Source organism: Suncus etruscus, chromosome 7, assembly GCF_024139225.1.
Source record: "Suncus etruscus isolate mSunEtr1 chromosome 7, mSunEtr1.pri.cur, whole genome shotgun sequence".
Classification (NCBI taxonomy): Eukaryota; Metazoa; Chordata; class Mammalia; order Eulipotyphla; family Soricidae; genus Suncus; species Suncus etruscus.
The window spans coordinates 25,310,493-25,329,277 of record NC_064854.1 but is presented as its reverse complement, the minus strand read 5'-3'; the positions used below and the strand labels follow the sequence as shown (position 1 = coordinate 25,329,277).

Below are 18,785 nucleotides of genomic sequence, written 5' to 3'. Positions count from 1 at the left end.
GAATGGCCTTTTTTTTAGCTTGTTTTATGGGCCACACTAAGCAGTGTTCAGGTGTTATTCCTGTCTCCGTGCTCAGAAATCACTCCTGGCAGGTTCAAGGGGGAGGGGGGGAACATATGGGATTCTCGGGATCTAACTCAGGGATGGGCCACATGCAAGGCAAATGCCCTACTTGCTGTGCTATTGTTCCAGCTCCATAAATGGTCTTTTTTTTGGCTGGGGTGATACCCAGAGGTGTTCTGGCTCTGCACTCAAAAGTCAATCCTGGCAGGCTCAGGGGACCATATGAGATGTTGGGAATAGAGCTTGGGTCTTTTCCAGGTCAGCCACATGCAAGGCAAATGCCCTATTGCTATGCTATCTCTCTGGCCCCCAATCAATGGCCTATTTGTAAACACTCTTAGTCTTTTACTTTCTCATTCTCTCTAGCTCAGATTGTGGGTGCAATAATACTGGAAGAGAAGACAACTGTAAACTTGAAGCAAAAGGAGGCTAGAGAAAATGCTTGCACATCTGCACCTCCCAGCTGGATTCCTTCCATTGTCATGAAAATGTCTCTCATTGGTTTGATTAAGATCTGTAGACAGGTAGCAGGATGTTTTCTTTCCAGTAACTACTTTGAGGAAGTTCACCAGCTAAAAGAGTGAGTTCAGATCAGCCTAGAGGAGTCTCACCCAGAGATAAACCAGCAAGCTGATCCATATGCAACTTGTGAGAAATATGATGCAGAAGTCATGCATCAAAATGTAAGTTGTTGGGGCCGGGCGGTGGCGCTGGAGGTAAGGTGCCTGCCTTACAAGCGCTAGCCAAGGAACGGACAGCGGTTCGATCCCCCGGCGTCCCATATGGTTCCCCCAAGCCAGGGGCGATTTCTGAGCACATAGCCAGGAGTAACCCCTGAGCGTCAAGCGGGTGTGGCCCAAAAACCAAAAAAAAAAAAAATGTAAGTTGTTTCAGTATGGGAGTGATATATGATGTGGCAATGCAAGCCAAAACTCATTAAAAGATCTAATGAGCAGTGCTGCAGGCTTCTTGGATTGTTTCTGTTTCAGTTTCTGGGAATTAGGTAACTAGCTCTCTATTTCTTGGTCTAATTAAACTTGAGAAAGGGGTCAAGGATAGTTGAGAGGTAAAGCTCTGGTCTTGCATGTGTAAAACTCTGGGTTCCATCCTCAACACTGCAATTAAAATAAGTGATTTTAAGCTTAAAGAGAAAAGTATCCCCACTTTCACTTTATATGCCCTTTTGGTCTCTATCTTACACTATCAAGCCTGGGCATGAAACTACTAACAGAAAAAGCAGAGGATGGGGCCGGAGAGATAGCATGGAGGTAAGGCATTTGCCTTTCATGTCGGTGGTTCGAATTTTGGAATCCCATATGGTCCCCATGTCTGCCAGGGGCAATTTCTGAGCACAGAGCCAGGAATAACCCTTGAGCAATGCCGGGTGTGACCCAAAACCCCACCCCCACCCCCCAAAAAAGAAAAGAATAAAGAAAAAGCAGAGGAAAAAGGAGGGTCAACAAGCCTCTCTTACTAATGGCAGCAAAGGAAGAGGAAAGATTCTTTTCTGCACAACCATGCTGTGTCATATTAAGGTTCACTCACACACAGGGAGTAAAAATGGGATTTCAATGATGAGAATAGAACATGTAGTTTTAAAGCATATTAGAATATTCAGAGATTAAGATATGGGCCAGAGAGGTGACAAGCTGCTGACCCGGGTCCTATCCTCAGCACTTCCTGAGTACACAACCATATATTCTCTCTGCTCCCTGAAAACCAGCAACAAAAGAAGATAAGGAGAAGACTAGTTGAAGAGTTGGAATGGATGGCAGTTTTATAATCATAGCACTGGCATCAGATGCCTTTAGGATTTTAGCTCTATAAAAGGTACATGATGAAGAGTCAAGTTTTCTGGAATTGTGATACTTTGTTCTGATTAAATTAAAAAAAAAAAGAGTAAGGAAAAGGAAAATAAAGGGGGTCATAAGTTAAAATTTCTTATTTTAGAAAGGCCCAATCTGGGGCCGGGCGGTGGCGCTGGAGGTAAGGTGCCTGCCTTGCCTGCGCTAGCCTAGGACGGACCGCGGTTCGATCCCCCGGTGTCCCATATGGTCCCCTAAGAAGCCAGGAGCAACTTCTGAGCGCATAGCCAGGAGTAACCCCTGAGCGTCACAGGGTGTGGCCCAAAAACCAAAAAAAAAAAAAAAGAAAGGCCCAATCTATACAGACATAACATTGCCAGTCAAAAAGCCATACTGAGGGTGATATCTCAGTATGAAAATACTGAACACTCGACTTATGATGGAAAGCTACTGTTAATCCTTTCCACAATCTATATCCAGTTTGAAATCATCCCCTAAATTGGTTTGTGGAGCACTCATGAAGCAAACCTAAACTATAGAAAACTCTTTTTCAAGTTAAAAACAAAACAACAAAAATATGCATTCCGTTAAGGCCCCTCACAGTTGCTGTCTTATAATTAAGGCAAAGTTATATTTTCAATGAACCTGAGTATAATTTACAATGAATCATCAATTTCTCCATATGAGTTTTACAATTCCATTTATTCCACAGGATAGGCAAAGACAAGGGACATTAATTGCCAGTTCAACCCCACTTCCATTCCAGCAGCCACAATGCATCATTAAGGCGTTAAAAGTGTTCTTCCATCTTAGGTGTCCATAGAGAAGTAGATTATGTCAGTAGCCATTTCTCTATGAAGGATCTAGGGAATAAGGTTGAGTATAACAGTAGAAAGGAGTAGCAATTGGCAGACTGAATCAAGGTAGCAGAAGACTGAGGCTGAAGTGGTGGTGCAAGCAGTAGGATGTTTACCTTGCAATGCACTGACAAATGATCGGCCAGTTCGATTCCTAGCATCCTATATGGTCCCCCAAGCCAGGAGGCATTTCTGAGCGCATAGTCAGGAGTAACCCTTAAGCATCACCAGCTGTGGCTCAACAAAGAAAAAAAGTAGCAGAAGACTTCAGGGATGAGGATGGTGGTCTTTCAAGGAAGATTCAAAACCCCAAGTTTTTCTATCCACACCGTGATGTCTGCACATTTCCCAGGACACTGAGCCCAACCACAATCCCTAATACAAATGTTGACATCTGTCTCCTGGACCAGCCAGGGTGATAACAGCATGCTGCTCGAGTCAGAGGTAATGGAATTTTATTTTCCTCTCTGTTCTGCCCTGTGAACCTTAACAAAACATTTATTTGTTTCTATTATGGGCCCAGTTATCTGTCTAATAGCAGTGCAGAATCTCAGCAAGGGCTCAATTGCAACGAATGTGTTTCCAGAGATGAATCACGGTCCTATCAGGATGTAACAGAAAGGAATTATTCTAAATTCATTATCATTCTCTTGCTAATCAATAATATGGTGTCTAGCAGGTAAATAAATAGACCTACTTAAAAACCAAGTTTTCTATTCAGCCCATTCTCCACTACATTCAACCCTTAATTTTCTACATCATCTTCCTTAAATGTTTGGTTTACCTTGGAGGTTACTCAGCATAACATCTATTTTTTTTGGGGGGGGCACACTCAATGATACTCAGGGGTTACTCCTGGCTATGCACTCAGTAATTGCTCCTGGCTCAGGGGATCATATGGGATGCCGGGAGATTGAACCAAGTTCCATCCTAGGTAAGCCACTTGCAAGGCAAATACCCTACTGCTGTGCTATCTCTCCAGGCTCCAAATTTACAGATTTGTTGGAGGGTTTGGGCCACACCTGGTGATGCTCAGGGGTTACTCCTGGCTATGCACTGAGAAATTGCTCCTGACCTAGGGGACCATATAGGACATCGGGGGATTAATGCTGTCAGTCCTAGGTTAGTGCATGGAAGGCAAACACCATACCCCTTGTGCACTGCTTTGGCCCTAGTATTTAACTTATTTTTAATTCAGGTTCTCTTTTACTTTTGTCAACCCACACACACATCAGAGTCTAAAACTTATTAATCTGAAAAATATATATGAATATAAAGACTTTTAGTCAAATTTGATGCTTTGAAACTATTTACTTTTCTGAAGATTATAAACATTTCATACAATGATTATAAACATTTCATACAATACCCCCCCCCACTTACAGCGACTGATTGTAATCCTCCAATTACAGCTTGTAGTGACTGAATCTTTTTCACATGTTCAGTGTAGAAGGATTTACCAAATAATCTGAAGCTATGGAAAAGCCTTAGAGTTTAATTCTCAGCCCGTCTCCTGCCCTTCACTGTCCTGCCTATGGAAAACAAATCAAGCTACAGTAGCCAGACTACTTAGCACACGTGTTCTATTCCCAGAATAATTTCTCCTTAAATACCAACCTTGTTACTTCAGTTAATTATTTACTCATAACATTGTGGCTACAACCTTTTGGCAGCAATGAAATTCAAACTGGCCTTTGTTTTCACAGAGAAAGTGAAAATAAAGAAAGATAAAAAAAAAGTTTTGATGAGTGAAATAAGCAAAAATCAAAAACCAATGAAAACAAATTCTATTCTTACAGTCATGTGGAAACAACTTTACATTTTCTGTATTTAAAATTAAAGGGCACAAAATCAGGATATAAAATCACCTGTGTTTAATCTACCCTAGGATTATTTCTTGAGAATTTATGATTTGTTTTTGATGTCATCTGGACTTTCTCAACCTTGTAATATAGATAGAAATTTATAAATTATCTTTATAAATTTTTCTACATTTCTTTGGATGAAACATATAGACATCTACTCAAACAACCATAAAGTTACTTGGGTGCATGTCTAGTTTATTTAACTCAGGTCAAACATTAGGACATTCAGCCACAAGCCATGGAAGCAAATCCTTTCTATCTAAACAGTGACTTATTTACCCTTCAGTTCTGTTGATACACTTATTGCTTCAAATAATTTTTTTCTATTTATTTTACAAGCTCACAAAGTGCTCATCTATGGGGCGAGATTTCCAAGTGGTGCTCATGTGGTTCAGGAACCCCATTGATGCTTTCTTGCCTATTGAGCTGCCAGCAAAGGCTGAGGATACAGTATTTCGTGGATCTTGCTGTGCTTGAGAATAGGCTCCTGGGCTACACCTGGTGTTGCCTGAGGTACCATGTGGTGCTGGCAATTTAACTGCAGCTGGGCATGGGCTCTAAGTGCTCTTTGTCATGTGGTTCAGTGTTATCTTTTAATGCATTGGGGATGATTACCATGAATGAAGCATCACTGTAGTTTAAATCAGAGAAAAATATGCAGCAAGGACACACCTAAGACTCCAAATAATGAGCAATAGTGATTCATTGACCAAATAGAGAACAGTAAGTTTCAACAGATGCAGTGAGGGTACCTGAAGGAATATCAGGCATATATATGACAATGGTAGAACAAAGAGAGTGGGCTAACTAGGTAGTGGTAGTTCCTCTGGACTGATGGACTTTATAAAGTTGTGCTGAAGGAGAGAGCAAGATATTGGCCTGGGAAAGGGAGAGTTCAGGTTGATTCTCAAGAGAACCAAGAACGAGATTCTTCCCACTGAGATTCCTCTGTGTTCATCTAAAGAATTGAAGATCCAAGGCTCAACTTCAAATGAAAAATATTGTCATTTCCTAAGCTAATGGAACAGTTGTCCTTCCAATAGTGATAAAAATAGATAATGACATGTGTAGTAGACACAAAAAGAAATACTTCTTTTCTAATTTTTTATCACTACAGTAATAATAAATTCTGATGGTAATAGTTGGAGAGAAATGATACAAATTAGAAGAAATGCAGCTTTGAAAAGATGATGGTCCAAAGGGTTAGACAGGAGGAAGGACACTAAAAATAAGCATTTTAAATCTATAACCTATTTTGACTTTTTGGAAAAAGATTTTTTATTAATGAGAAAGTAATTTCTGTTACATTATCTAAAGATAACAAACTCCATATTTATAGCTTCTCTAATTAAGAAACGATTATTTTTTAATGGTAGCTTAGAGGGAAAGTATATGGGTTCTAGAGGTATTGGGAGAAGACTCAGCACTAAAACACCTGCCCTATAAGCAGGAGGTTTTGAGTTTCATTCCCAGTGTCCCTTCACTGAGCAGTTCTGCTGCCTAAGATCCTAGGAGCCAAAAGCATCATCCAACTATATGTGGCCCACTGTGAGCACTGTGCAAGCACACCAACTAAAGAAGGACATAAGGCTGACTTCTTGCATGAATCATGGTGGTCTGTGCCAAGTCACTGTACTCAATTTGGAATCCTAGAAAATAATCATAACTAAGCACACATACTATACAATGAAGCTTTGTATGCACCTCTGTTCATCACAGCAGCACTATCAACAAAGGAAAGAAATGGGGGAAAAGAAAAACCTGAGTTCGAGAGTTAAGCTCGTTGTTAACAATGCATGAAGGGTATTCAGTAAAACTGCATTTATCTAAGATAGCATATCATTATTATTATTAATATTATTAAATTTTGGTTTGGAGACCACACATGGTAGTGCTCCTGGCAGAGCTCAGAGGATTATATGGGGTGTTAAAAAAATCAAACCTGGGTTGGTAGCATGCAAGGCAAACACTCTACCTGCTGGACAGCCATACTGGCCTGAGCAGGTTATTATGATTACTATTTTCAATGTTATTATTGACATAATGCAACTGGTATTCAATCTTTTTAACTTCTTTACTAATTCAATATGGAAAATGCTGTGGAAAGGCATTGTCTTCTTCTGAGGGCTCTCAAGTTAACAGAGCAATTAATGGTGAGTACCAAGGAAAGACTGCAAAGATGAGCAGAATGAGGCAACGTGGGTTATTTCTCAAAGAAGGAACTTGGCAGAGAGATGGTATGGTAGGATAATTAGCCACAAAGGTTCTACAGTCAAATTCTTTTGTTTTAACCTTTATTTCATATTTCAGAAAGGTTTAACACAGGGGTCTCAAACTTGCAGCCCGCGGGCCGTTTGAGGCCCTCCGTACAACATTTTGTGGCCCACGGCCAGTCTTCAAATATCGCAGTATTCATTATTATTCGCTTACCGAATAATCACAATAAAAATCGCATTAGTAAGAAAAAAATCACAAAAGATCGCATTAAACATTCGCATACCCCGAGCAGTTCCCTTCGGGGTATGCAAATGTTTAATGCGATTTTTTGCAATTTTTTTTCCTTAATAATGCGATTTTTTATTGCGAATATTCAGTAAGCGAAATCCCTTATGCGGCCCTGCCTCACCCCGACTTTGCCTCCTGCAGCCCCCAGGTAAACTGAGTTTGAGACCCCTGGACTTTAACATGTTTATCAATTATGAAAATAACTATATCTTAGGATATAAAATTTTCTGTTATTTTGTGAGAATTAGATGCCTGGCATCTAAGAACAGCTCAGTTTATACTAATTTTCACTGAAATCAGAGGTTGTTATTAAAGATGAATGCGACTTTAGTTATAGCAAACAAAACTGTAGAAGACCATTTCTACTTTGGAGATCAAAAAGTATGGACTTAAAAGCTAAGTAAGTTCCCAGAGGAATAAAATCACAGAAGTGGACCCAGTCACTTTCTGGACCAGGTGGTTGGAAATTCAGAAGCATTGTAGAGAGACTGAGAAGTTGAGCAGAACTTGAGGAAACTCTCATTGAACTGAGAAAAAAGAGTTAGGCCCATCTCGTCAAGTATTACAGAGTGCATCCAGCCTTGAGTGAGATTTTTGAGACCCTGCATTTGAAGAAGTATTAGGGTTAATTAGAAATATAACAAGAGTTCAGAAGGACTGAGGCTCAACTTCAAATAGGCTTAGATGGGTGTAATTCTAAATTAATTCATCCTGTCTTAACTGATAAAAAATAGCAACTAACTTTTGAAGAAAGAAAACATTTTTCACAAAATATCTCAGGATTTACAGTGGAAGGTGGGAGTGGGTGCTCCCAAGAGGTGTTTAAGGAGGCCAAATGGCTACTCCCTGCAATTCTCAGCCAATCTAGCTCAGTTCAGTTCCAGAACCTGAAGATACAGTGCTAGGCTGGGGACCTTCAGGACCAAAAATGGCAGTACTCAGAGACACATGTGCAGGGTATCAAAACCTGGCAACATGCATGTCTGTGCTCTAATTTCTGTACTAACATCCCACCTCTCTTTTAGTTTGGTAAACAATGTCCAGCATTTGATCCAAAATTATCTTGCCTGCAACAAGATATAACCAAAAATCAAGAGGAAATTAAATAATGTTTTGAAACAGATCTATAGGAAATCTAGAATTAGAATGAGTCACCATTTTTTAAACAATATAGTCAGGGAAATAGACAGATGGCTAACTTCATTAAATCTATGTAAATAAATCTATGCAAAGAAAATAAAGGGATGCCCTAATATTTCAAATGCAGTTAAGGGAACAGTTAATGACCTGAAGGGAAATATTTTTATGTACACTTACTTTAATTAAAAGTATTTTAAACAGACAAGTGCCAAAATTTATATTTTACTAAGATTTCAGTCATACAACAATTTAGCACCATATATGACACCTCCTTTGTACATTATATTAATTTATTAAATTTTTTATTATAGTTTGTGTTATATGGTTATAGAATATGTCATTATTTATTTTGACATGTTATGGAACTAATTATAGTGAACAGCTTACTATATATTAATAAGATCCTGTGACAGGATTTGAAACCTTTATTTGATTATCACAGTTGTAATATTGGGAAAGATAACTAAAGAAATTTGTGCCCCAGTATAGAAAACAGTGGGACTCCGGAGCAGAAATCCAACATTGATTGCAATGAATAATCTGTGTCCACGTTTATTTTTAGGAGTAGTTAATATTTCACTATTTACCTCACTGCAAGTGAGATCATTCTGAGAAAGGCAAATACCTTCTAATTTACTGATAGCTATTTATCTAGTTTGCAGTATTAAAAATTACATTGCTGGAAAAACAACTAGAAATGGAACATGGAAGAATTGAAGGCGACTTGGTGGTTAGTATGGGAAGTTGATACATTGAGTTATTAATAGAAATTGAATTAGCTAATGGAAAAATAATTTGAAAGTAATAAAAATGCAATTTTTTCTCCATAAATTTATTCAATACATTATAATGTTATTCTGCAATCTAACCAGGTCCCTTATCGCTAGGTTCAGTGTAAATTGGAATTTGTTTTGAGTTATATGAAATTGAAAAATAATACATTCACAAATTAGCAAATTTGCTGCAAATTATTACAGAATTATTACTACTTGTCTATAATTTTGGTGCTGCAAGTTTAACTTGGTCAGGAATGTAATACTAAAGTCCATATAGTCCTATAGCTTTGTTAGTTCTTAATGGGGAACATTTTTCTAACTGTGGAGTTATAAAGTATGTGAGTCATGTGCCATTATATGTATATGCACAGATATATATGAGCCAACATTAACAAATGTTTGTTTTTAAAATTGAGAAAGATACTTTCAAATCATTGTGCATAAGCTCATTGGAAAATAGTTTTAATTATCCTGAGATCACAAAAGATTATTTAATAGTCAATTTGTCTGTAATGAGCCCTGTGACCTTAGACTTGCCATGTAATTTCCCTGATTCAGTTTTCTGAGATATAAAATAAGTTTTGTGAAGACAGACCTACTTCCATGATCAAGTCACTTACATTTATCAGATACACTAAGTGCCAACCTATTTTTGAAAAGCTAGAAAGAGTAAGGACACGGGATACTATTAAAAAACTGAAAACTATAATATACATGAAAGCAGTTTCAAGACATGTATTAAGAAAACTGTAGGCTACTCTCATTAAAGTATTTTTCTAGCTGAGCCAGGAACACACACTTAGCTCATATGCCCAAATGCAAGGTGCTCTTATCATTACAAATTTTACATATCAAAATGTACTTTGATAAAACACAAGGTAAACAACTATGAAAATGAAATAAATCACAGAACCTCAACTAATTAAAAATGCTAAATAAATGTGGGAATGGGCAATAAAACACTTATTTTTTAACCAGGACAGAAAAAATACATGATTGACATGATTAGAAATAATTTCTGTAGCGCTCTGATTTCCAAGGTGCTAAATATTTGCACCCCAACTCCCAAATACTTATCACCCATTTCAAGACAGGAAGGTTAGTATGGAATTCTTTTATCTAGAATTAAAATAAAGACAAAGCATTTTGAAAAGTGCAAACCCAGGGTCGGAGAGATAGCATGGAGGTAAGGCGTTTGCCTTTCATGCAGAAGGTCATTGGTTTGAATCACGGCATCCCATACGATTCCCCCGAGACTGACAGGAGTGATTTCTGAGCGTGGAGCCAGGAGTAACCCCTGAGCGCTGCCGGGTGTGACTCAAAAACCAAAAAAGAAAAAAAGAAAGAAAGAAAAGTGCAAACCCATTTCAGAAAGAGACTAGAGAGAACTATTACAACACAATTTGAGATGTTCACTGAGAAGTTTCAGCAAAGATGTTGAGTCTGCTAATAATATGTAAAAAGAGAGACACAATAAAAACACAAACCTCTAGATAGTTTACAGTTGGTGAAATTTAAAACTACAGACAAGGGGCCAGATCAATAGTATAATAAGCAGGGCATTTGCCTTGCATGTTTCCAACCCATATTTAATCTTGGCCCCTCATAAGGTCACCTGAACCATTGGGATGCATTCTTGAGTATAGAGCCAGAAGTTACTCCTGAGCATCGCTGAATGTGGTCCATCTATTCCTAAAAAGATTCCAGATACACTTGATCTTTCATCTTACCAGAAACTTTATCACCATTGTTTAAAACACTGCAAACTAACATTGAGAATTAATAGTCCTTAAAACCACTCTTTTTTCTCGGTAACCCACTGATTTATAATGAAAATTAGAAACAAGTAGGTCCTTTCCAGATTCTTTGGTAAAAGACCCAAATAGATAAAACTCTGATTAAAAATAAAAGCAGATTTGGATAAATAAGTGTCAAATAGAATTGATCCTCTACATTTCAAATACATAATTGTATATGCAAGAATGTAAATAAATGGAATAGACTGACATGATTATAATAATTCCAAGAATTTAGTAGAAATATAGCCCTCTCTAACCTTAGGGAATACATTTAAGTAGAATAAAGAGACCACTAAAGAGACTACTTTCTAAATTATCAGTCTTTTCATAAAAATAAATTCAGTTTTCAAGGGGGGGATTTCTTTGTTTGAAAGTAAGATTAAAATCCCTTTTATTATATATGCATTGTAGATAATAATGCTCAGATTTTTTTCACATCAAAAGTATTTGTCTAATGCCTAGTAAGACTGAAGCCTTTCATTTACCATTCTTAAACATTGTTATTAGATTTTTGGCCCCAGCATGTAAGTTGCCTAATAAATCTTAATTACTTTGTCAACAGAGTTTGAATCTAAATTAGCTATTATTCTAGTTTATACATTCTTTAAGGCTACATAATCTTCAAAAAAAATCACGCTTTGTCAGTTCAGCAAAATGGAAGAGATCATAAGTTGAAGTCTCCTAGTCCTTTATGTCACTTTTATTTTTAATGAATCTTTCTTGTCAATTTGCAATAAGCATTAATCAAAAAGACTATGGATTCAAGTTTCCTTAAATGTGCTCAATATTGGATCACTAAGCCACACAAGTTTTTATGTCAACTATTACTTTTGAAACATATCTTTAAAAATCTGTGTTTTGATTGTTTGGGCTTTTACTTTGCACAACTGATAATATAAAGTATAGTATAATAGATTATAAGGGACATCAAAAATCCAAAGTTCAAAATGTATTATTTTCTTTTAGATAAATTTTATCATATGACCCAAAAAATAAAAACACAATGATTTAATAAATTTATGGATTTCAGTGACAATATAATCACCAGACTAAACAAAGCATAAGCAAATAACAATTAGAGTTACCTAGAAGAGCTTAAAATGACTTTTAATACACAAGAAAGCAATACCTAAATTGATGCTTTGAGGCTCATGACTCCAAAATCTCAGTCTCTTGATACCTTGGTGAAAGGTTATGATCAAGGAGGAAAAGAAATTATCTACATATCACTTACTTCTTTGTATCCAAAGATGATACGTCCATCTATGAGAAGGGTTGCTTGGAATGTGAAGCTTCCTAGGTTATAATTATCCTGAAGATGGACATGGTCCCACTGGACAACAAGTGCTGTGCCTACAAACCCCATCAAAAAGAAACAAAATGCTTTGATTAATTAATTAATTTCTTTTAATTTTTGGGTCACACCCAGTAGTGCTCAGGAGTTATTCCTGGCTCTACACTCAGAAATCACTCCTGGAAGGCTCAAAGGACCATATGGAATGCCAGGACTGGAACCACTGTCCTGCATGCAAGGCAAATGCCTTGCCTCCATACTCTGTCTCTGGCCCCTGCATTTGATTAAATTTTGTGGTTGCCTGCATGAAAACAATTCTTTCATTTTCAAACCTACAAGTTATGCTACTGAATTTTATATGGTTAATTTGATTTCTGCTATTGATATAGCACTTTGAGATGCTGAAATAGCATTAAAAACAATGAATATTCTCCTAAGTAATTGGTAAAATCTTCTAAGTAATTGGTAAAATTTAAGGCTAATACTGAGTTCCAGTATGAGTGTTTTGCCTTAGGAAGTCTGCTAAAGTTGATGGGTGCTGCCTGCATAAATTTCCATGAGCTACCTTCAAGTGCAACTATAGTTTATTAAATAAACTTCAAATATATTTAATTAATACTATGTGAGAAGGGAACTTCATAGAAGGGAACATTCAGGAAAGTTAGAATTATTTGTAAAAGAATTGAAGAAAATGTGTCTTCCATGTTTATAGAGTCATAGGCGCCAAGATGAAGAAATTTCTTTAACACTCCATTGGGAATTTTCTTCTGACTCTCAAAGTCTGCATTTTTGTTTTTGCGGCATTGCTTTGAGGAGATTGCATGATAGCTTAAAGGGCCCCAGGCTAAATATCCTGAAGATTCCTTGAAGTACACTTGAATAAAATTTTCAGTACTGTACATTATATTTTAATGAGTCAATCTGCCAGCATTTACTCTGAAACTATTAAGAGAAAACATCAATTGAAACATACTTCAATACCCACCAATAAAGATTTACATCTTCATTTCAACCAACATTGTAAGGAAATCAAATGAGTAGCAAAACATCTATTTTAATTAATTCTATTTTGTTTTCTTAAAATCATCAAAAATGATTGCTAAAAATAAAGCTCATAGAAGTTAAAGGAACAAAACTTGGTTAAAAACCATTAGCTGAAAGACTTGTATGTATCAGGTGAACAAGAAAATGCCTGTGTGAGTTGAGTAATTCCTCACTGTAGCTCAAGAGAAGAGCCAGCAGGGCAATACCTTCACTGTGCTTTCTATTTTGCTTTAATCTCTGCCTGCTCACTTCCAGTAATGTGCCTGGCACTCCAGTTTGCAGGTGCCATCAGATGGTTAGGCCTCCAGATCACATAGTTCTGGTGGACAATGGGATTTGCATCAACATGGCGCTAAGTGTGCCAGGGGACAAAAAAGCAAGTAGAATGTATGCTTGAGTTTGCACTCAAGTAGCAAGAGCATGTCAATAGCCTAGGCCCTCTCCCTGCAGAGGGGAGACTTGACTCTCTAGTTCTGGATTTTAATGAGCCTTCATCAAGGTGCTGACTGATCTCCCTCTCTTACCTGACTTCCCCTGCTTTCTCCTCTAGCTCACTCTAACAATAAAATCAATTCTCCTATATATAGCTGAAAGTAATATCTACTGCTACTGTTATCTGGACATCTAAGGGATAAATAGAAATCACATTGCTCAGGAAGTAACACAATTTGAAATTATACAAATAAAGCAAAGAAACCATTTCTTAAAGGGTGTAGTTGCAGAACCTGCAAATAGAGCCTCTGGGTTCAGTGTATTGAAAGACAAAAATGGCAAAAGCCTGTCTTCCATTTTATCTCTGTCCAGGAAATTATATTGTGGCAGTGATATAGGGAATCCTTGGAAATGCAGATTGGGAAAAAGTCTCAAACCTACATCAGGCAAAAGCTATGAAGGCTTTTGAGACTCAGGATTAATCCTGGGAAGACCCAGATTTGGGAAAACTGTAAACATATTGGCAGAGAAAAGTGTGCAAATCTGTCCACACCTGTCTGTGGTGTTTTCTATCTTATCTGAAAATGGCATTCACCTCCCACCTCCATTTCCCAAATAAACATATTTTAAACACACTTTACTATTTGTGTCCTCCTGAAAATCTTTTTGGCTGGCAGGGATCATTTTCCATGCCAGATAGAACAAGTAGAATTCAGACATGGATTGGTGACTATCTTGTGGGTCTGGTGAGGCATGAGATCTATAATGTGAAGAATCTCAAAGCCTCTCACCAGTCCTACGTTTCCCTAGGCACTTCCATAGCTTACAGATGTGGAAAAGATGGAAGAGCAGATGCTTTTCTCCGGGCTATCATCTCTCCCCACGTATAAACAATCCAGTAGGGGACATTAACTCATCTCTGCTGTGGGTCACCTCTCCCAACATGACAATGGAATACATTCCTGGCTGGTTTCTGAGTGTCCACATTCAAGACAGTCTCTGTCTAGATATTGAGTTGCTTCCCCGTTGGGATATCAGTGGGTCTTGGCTCCATCTTGAGTCTTGGGAGCCATCAAGAAAAAAGATGATGACTTGGGGGGCTGGAAAGGTGGCGCTAGAGGTAAGGTGTCTGCCTTGGAAACACTAGCGTATGATGGACCAGACCGCAGTTCGATCCCCCGGTGTCCCATATGGTCCCTCCAAGCCAGGGGCGATTTCTGAGCTCATAGCCAGGAGTAACCCCTGAGCGTCAAACGAGTGTGACCCAAAAAAACAAAACAAACAAACAAACAAACAAACAAAAAAACGATGATGACTTGGATAAAGAAAAAAGGAGGCTCAAGTGTGGGCTAAATTATGAATTTTATGCCTCACAGAAGAAAACTGAAAAGACTGGAAAAGAAGGTTATTCTCTTTAAGGCATAGAAACTGACAGAATGGAGGATATAAGACAATGTACTCCAAATAAAATAAGATCAAATCTCCCAAAAAGAATTATCATAAAATGTAAATAAGTTATCACATCTACCCTAGTAAAAAATAAAAGCCTTATACAAGCTCAGTATGTCAAGAGAATAATGCCTGACAAAGTCAGGATGGCCACAAAAAAAAAAAAATAGAGAGAAAATATATGATACTAACCTGTATACTGATTGCAACAAGTACAATCAAATTCAAATACTAAGAGATGGCTTCAATAACAAACTAGGTCGAGTTAAAAAAAAAGACTCAATATGCTCAAAGAGATAGCACAAGAACTCATTCAGAGGTAAAATATGAAAAATATATTTACTCTCTCTGTATATTTTTGTAAACTTTTTGGGGGGTACAGAATGAAGGCCTACATAGATTAAGTTTAGCAGCAGACTTTCAAATTCAATATGAAGTTTTCAAAACATTGTGAATTCAATAGCTGCACATTTTTCACATTTCTTGACTTAAAGAGCTCTCTGCATTACCACATGAAGTTAATTTGAGCGCAAATAGCACTAGTAAATATTTTTTTTTGTTTTTGTTGTTGTTGTTATTAGGCCACACCCGGTGGTGCTCAGGGGTTACCCCTGGCTCTGCATTCAGAAATTGCTCCTGGTAAACATGGGGGACCATATGAGAAGCTGGGGTTCAAACCACCATTTGTAAGGCAAATGCCCTACCTCTGTGCTATCTCTCTGGCCCCTAGCACTACTAAATTTTTAAGTTATTTTAAGTTATTTCTATCCTAAGAAATTAACAATGTTTAAAGTGCCTATTTTATTGAAAGCTGCTGAACCTAAAATATGGTGATATCCAGGAGTGGAAAGGAGTTTTCAAAGATAAAGTGTTTATACGGATCTGCTAGATATTTCTGTTTTCTGTAGCCCCTAATTCTCTAATTCTATGAAGTACTAAAACGAGAAACAATTAATTGGATAGAAGACCTAGATTACTTCTACCTTGGGTAATCAGAGTGAGAGAATACACTGCCAAGAGAAAATTGTGGCCTGATGAAGGGAATTTACATCTCCAAAGTGCTGGATTAAAGTAATTCGCCTAATTTAGTACTGATAATTCTATATAGCTTCTCTGATGCTAGATGCAAAATCCAGAAACATTGCTACAGTCTGCCCTAGCTAAAAGTTTTACTTAAATTCAAACATTAGATTATAAACGAAAGAATAAACCAAAAGCAGGATGATATAGTACCATTTAAGGTCATCATCAACACCATAATTTCTGATTCTGTTTGATTTAACTTCTGATAATTCATAGCTATTATGCTCTATAATTCACAATCTATGAAGCATAAAATAATTTTTCCAGAAAAGGGTTTTATTTTTATAGCTCTATTTCCATGCATTAATATTCTGTGACTCACTTATGACTTCAATAATTATCTAGGCTAAATGGGATATTTAATACTTTAAATATACTTTAAATCCTTTTAAATACATTTAAAAATGGGATATTTGAATACTTATAGAAGTAGTAGTAGCTCAGAAGATTTTTTTTTTCTGCTTCTTTTGCTTTTTAGGCCACACTTGACTGTGTTCAGGTGACTTTTGGTTCTTCAGTCAGATTACTCTTGGTGGTTCTTGAGGAAAATATAAAGTTCAGAGACTGAAGCCTGGTTGACCATGTGTAAGGCAAAAGTCTTAACCACTATACTACTGATCTGACCCTAGAAAAGATGTTCTGAACTACTACTCTTTCCTCTAGAGAATTTTTTTTCCCTAAATGGATGAATTTTCCATCTTTAAGCATAACTTTATTGCTCTTAGCCAGTGCTGGAAATATTACGTAACCTTTCATGAACAAGAAATATGTGAGTCCTAAAATATTAAAGTTATACTTAATTTTTTTATGAAACATAGGAAGATATTCTGCTTTCACTACACTATATACAAATTCAATAGTTCTATTGGTTATGTTTATGTAAATACAATAAAATCACTCTTGATTACTGGCATTTCTGAAGAAAAATATTTCTCATAAATACTGAGAATTTTATTTTCAAATAACTTGGACTCTGCTGGAAATAAGACATTTTAAGTCAATCAAATTAAAGCAACAAGATCTGTGAGAGAGTGGATGGGAAAACATTTATTGTATGTTATAATTTAAATGCTAATAATTTAAAACTTGGACACCAAAATTCAATGCCCATTAGTAAATATCCCTGACATCAATTACTAAGTGACAAAGTTGGAATTTTGTCATCTCATTCAATTACTTTCTACTAGGATAGGACCTTACATTGATTATGTCTGTGAGGTCATAAAAATACACTCTAAGTAACTTAGTAGCCGCAGTAGTGCTTCTATTATGCCTATTATCTACTTTATATCTAGGGGTGTTCATCTCAAAAATATTAAGTAGAGGAAAGAATATAAAAGTCCTTAAAGTAGAGGGGGAGTGATTATTATGACTTACATTCTGTTACTTGATATCTGATCATATGCTGGTGTTAATCAAATTACTTAACATGCATTTCTCAGTGTTTATCTATGTTTAATTTCCTTCTTTCATTGTTATTTTGAAGAGCAAAGTAGCTTCATCACATTATTTATGTTGCATTTAAAAAAGTTATCCCTTCACCCCTAAAAGTTACCCTCACTAATCATAAATTTTTAATCTGATAATTGAAAAAAAAATAACTTAGTTCATGTGAAAGGATTTATTATTTTAAAATATAAAATAGTGAGCTGTTTTATTTGTCAAAATTAAATACAATTTTGTATTATACAAATAAAATGTGTTAGAAAAATATAATTATATGAGGACAGAAATTATCTGTAATTGAAATTTCAAGACAACTCTTATTTACCCTAAAATTTTTATTTTTCACCAAAGTTCACACCCTCAATAGGATATGAAATTAAAAATTAACCTATTTTCTTTGAATTTTATACTTTATTTTAAATAATAGTGACATATTTTGGGCCCGGAGAGATAGCACAGCGGCGTTTGCCTTGCAAGCAGCCGATCCAGGACCAATGGTGGTTGGTTCGAATCCCGGTGTCCCATATGGTCCCCCGTGCCTGCCAGGAGCTACTTCTGAGCAGACAGCCAGGAGTAACCCCTGAGCACCTCCGGGTGTGGCCCAAAAACCCCCCCAAAAAAAAATAGTGACATATTTTGACAGTATTCTATTTGTCCCCTTAAAGTAGTAAAGTAGGGTTGGAGCAATAGCACAGCATTAGGGTATTTGCCTTGCACCTGGCTGACCCAGGATGAACCTGGGTTTGATTCCCTGCATACCAGGGATTCCCTGAGCCAGGAGCAATTTCTGAGTACATAGCCAGGAGTAACCTCTGTGCATCACCAGATGTGGCCCAAAAACAAACCAAAAAAAATAGTAGAGATAGATTGTTGTCAGTTTACATAATAAACTTTATCAGGCTATAATTGATATTTTAATTTAAGGGAAACTTTCTTTAGTATATTTTAATTACAGAATCACTATACTATATATCTATATCTTTAAGGATGTGCTCATTTTATAACTATTGTTCAAACATTTTAGAAATTTAATTTCAATACAAATTACTTCAACTGGGAGATTAGAATTAACAAATTATCCTTTTCTTTTTTTTTTAACATGAGTAGCTCATTGTAAGTAGCAAAAAAAATGCATGTATTTTGCAAAGATGTCATTTTAAATAACCTCATGTAATATAGTGCTGAATAAATGTTAAGAACATCTGCTAAACAAAGTATTTAAATGAG

At 36.6% G+C, this 18,785-nt stretch overlaps 1 protein-coding gene across 1 annotated transcript in view; it reads right to left on the bottom strand.

The window, feature by feature from the left end:
* PLXDC2 (plexin domain containing 2) overlaps nucleotides 1-18,785 on the bottom strand; it is a 402,677-nt gene that overhangs the window by 114,290 nt on the left and 269,602 nt on the right. The window contains exon 6 of the mRNA XM_049777781.1: nucleotides 12,045-12,163. Coding sequence (XP_049633738.1) covers nucleotides 12,045-12,163 — 119 coding nt within the window. The remainder of the gene's footprint in view (nucleotides 1-12,044; nucleotides 12,164-18,785) is intronic.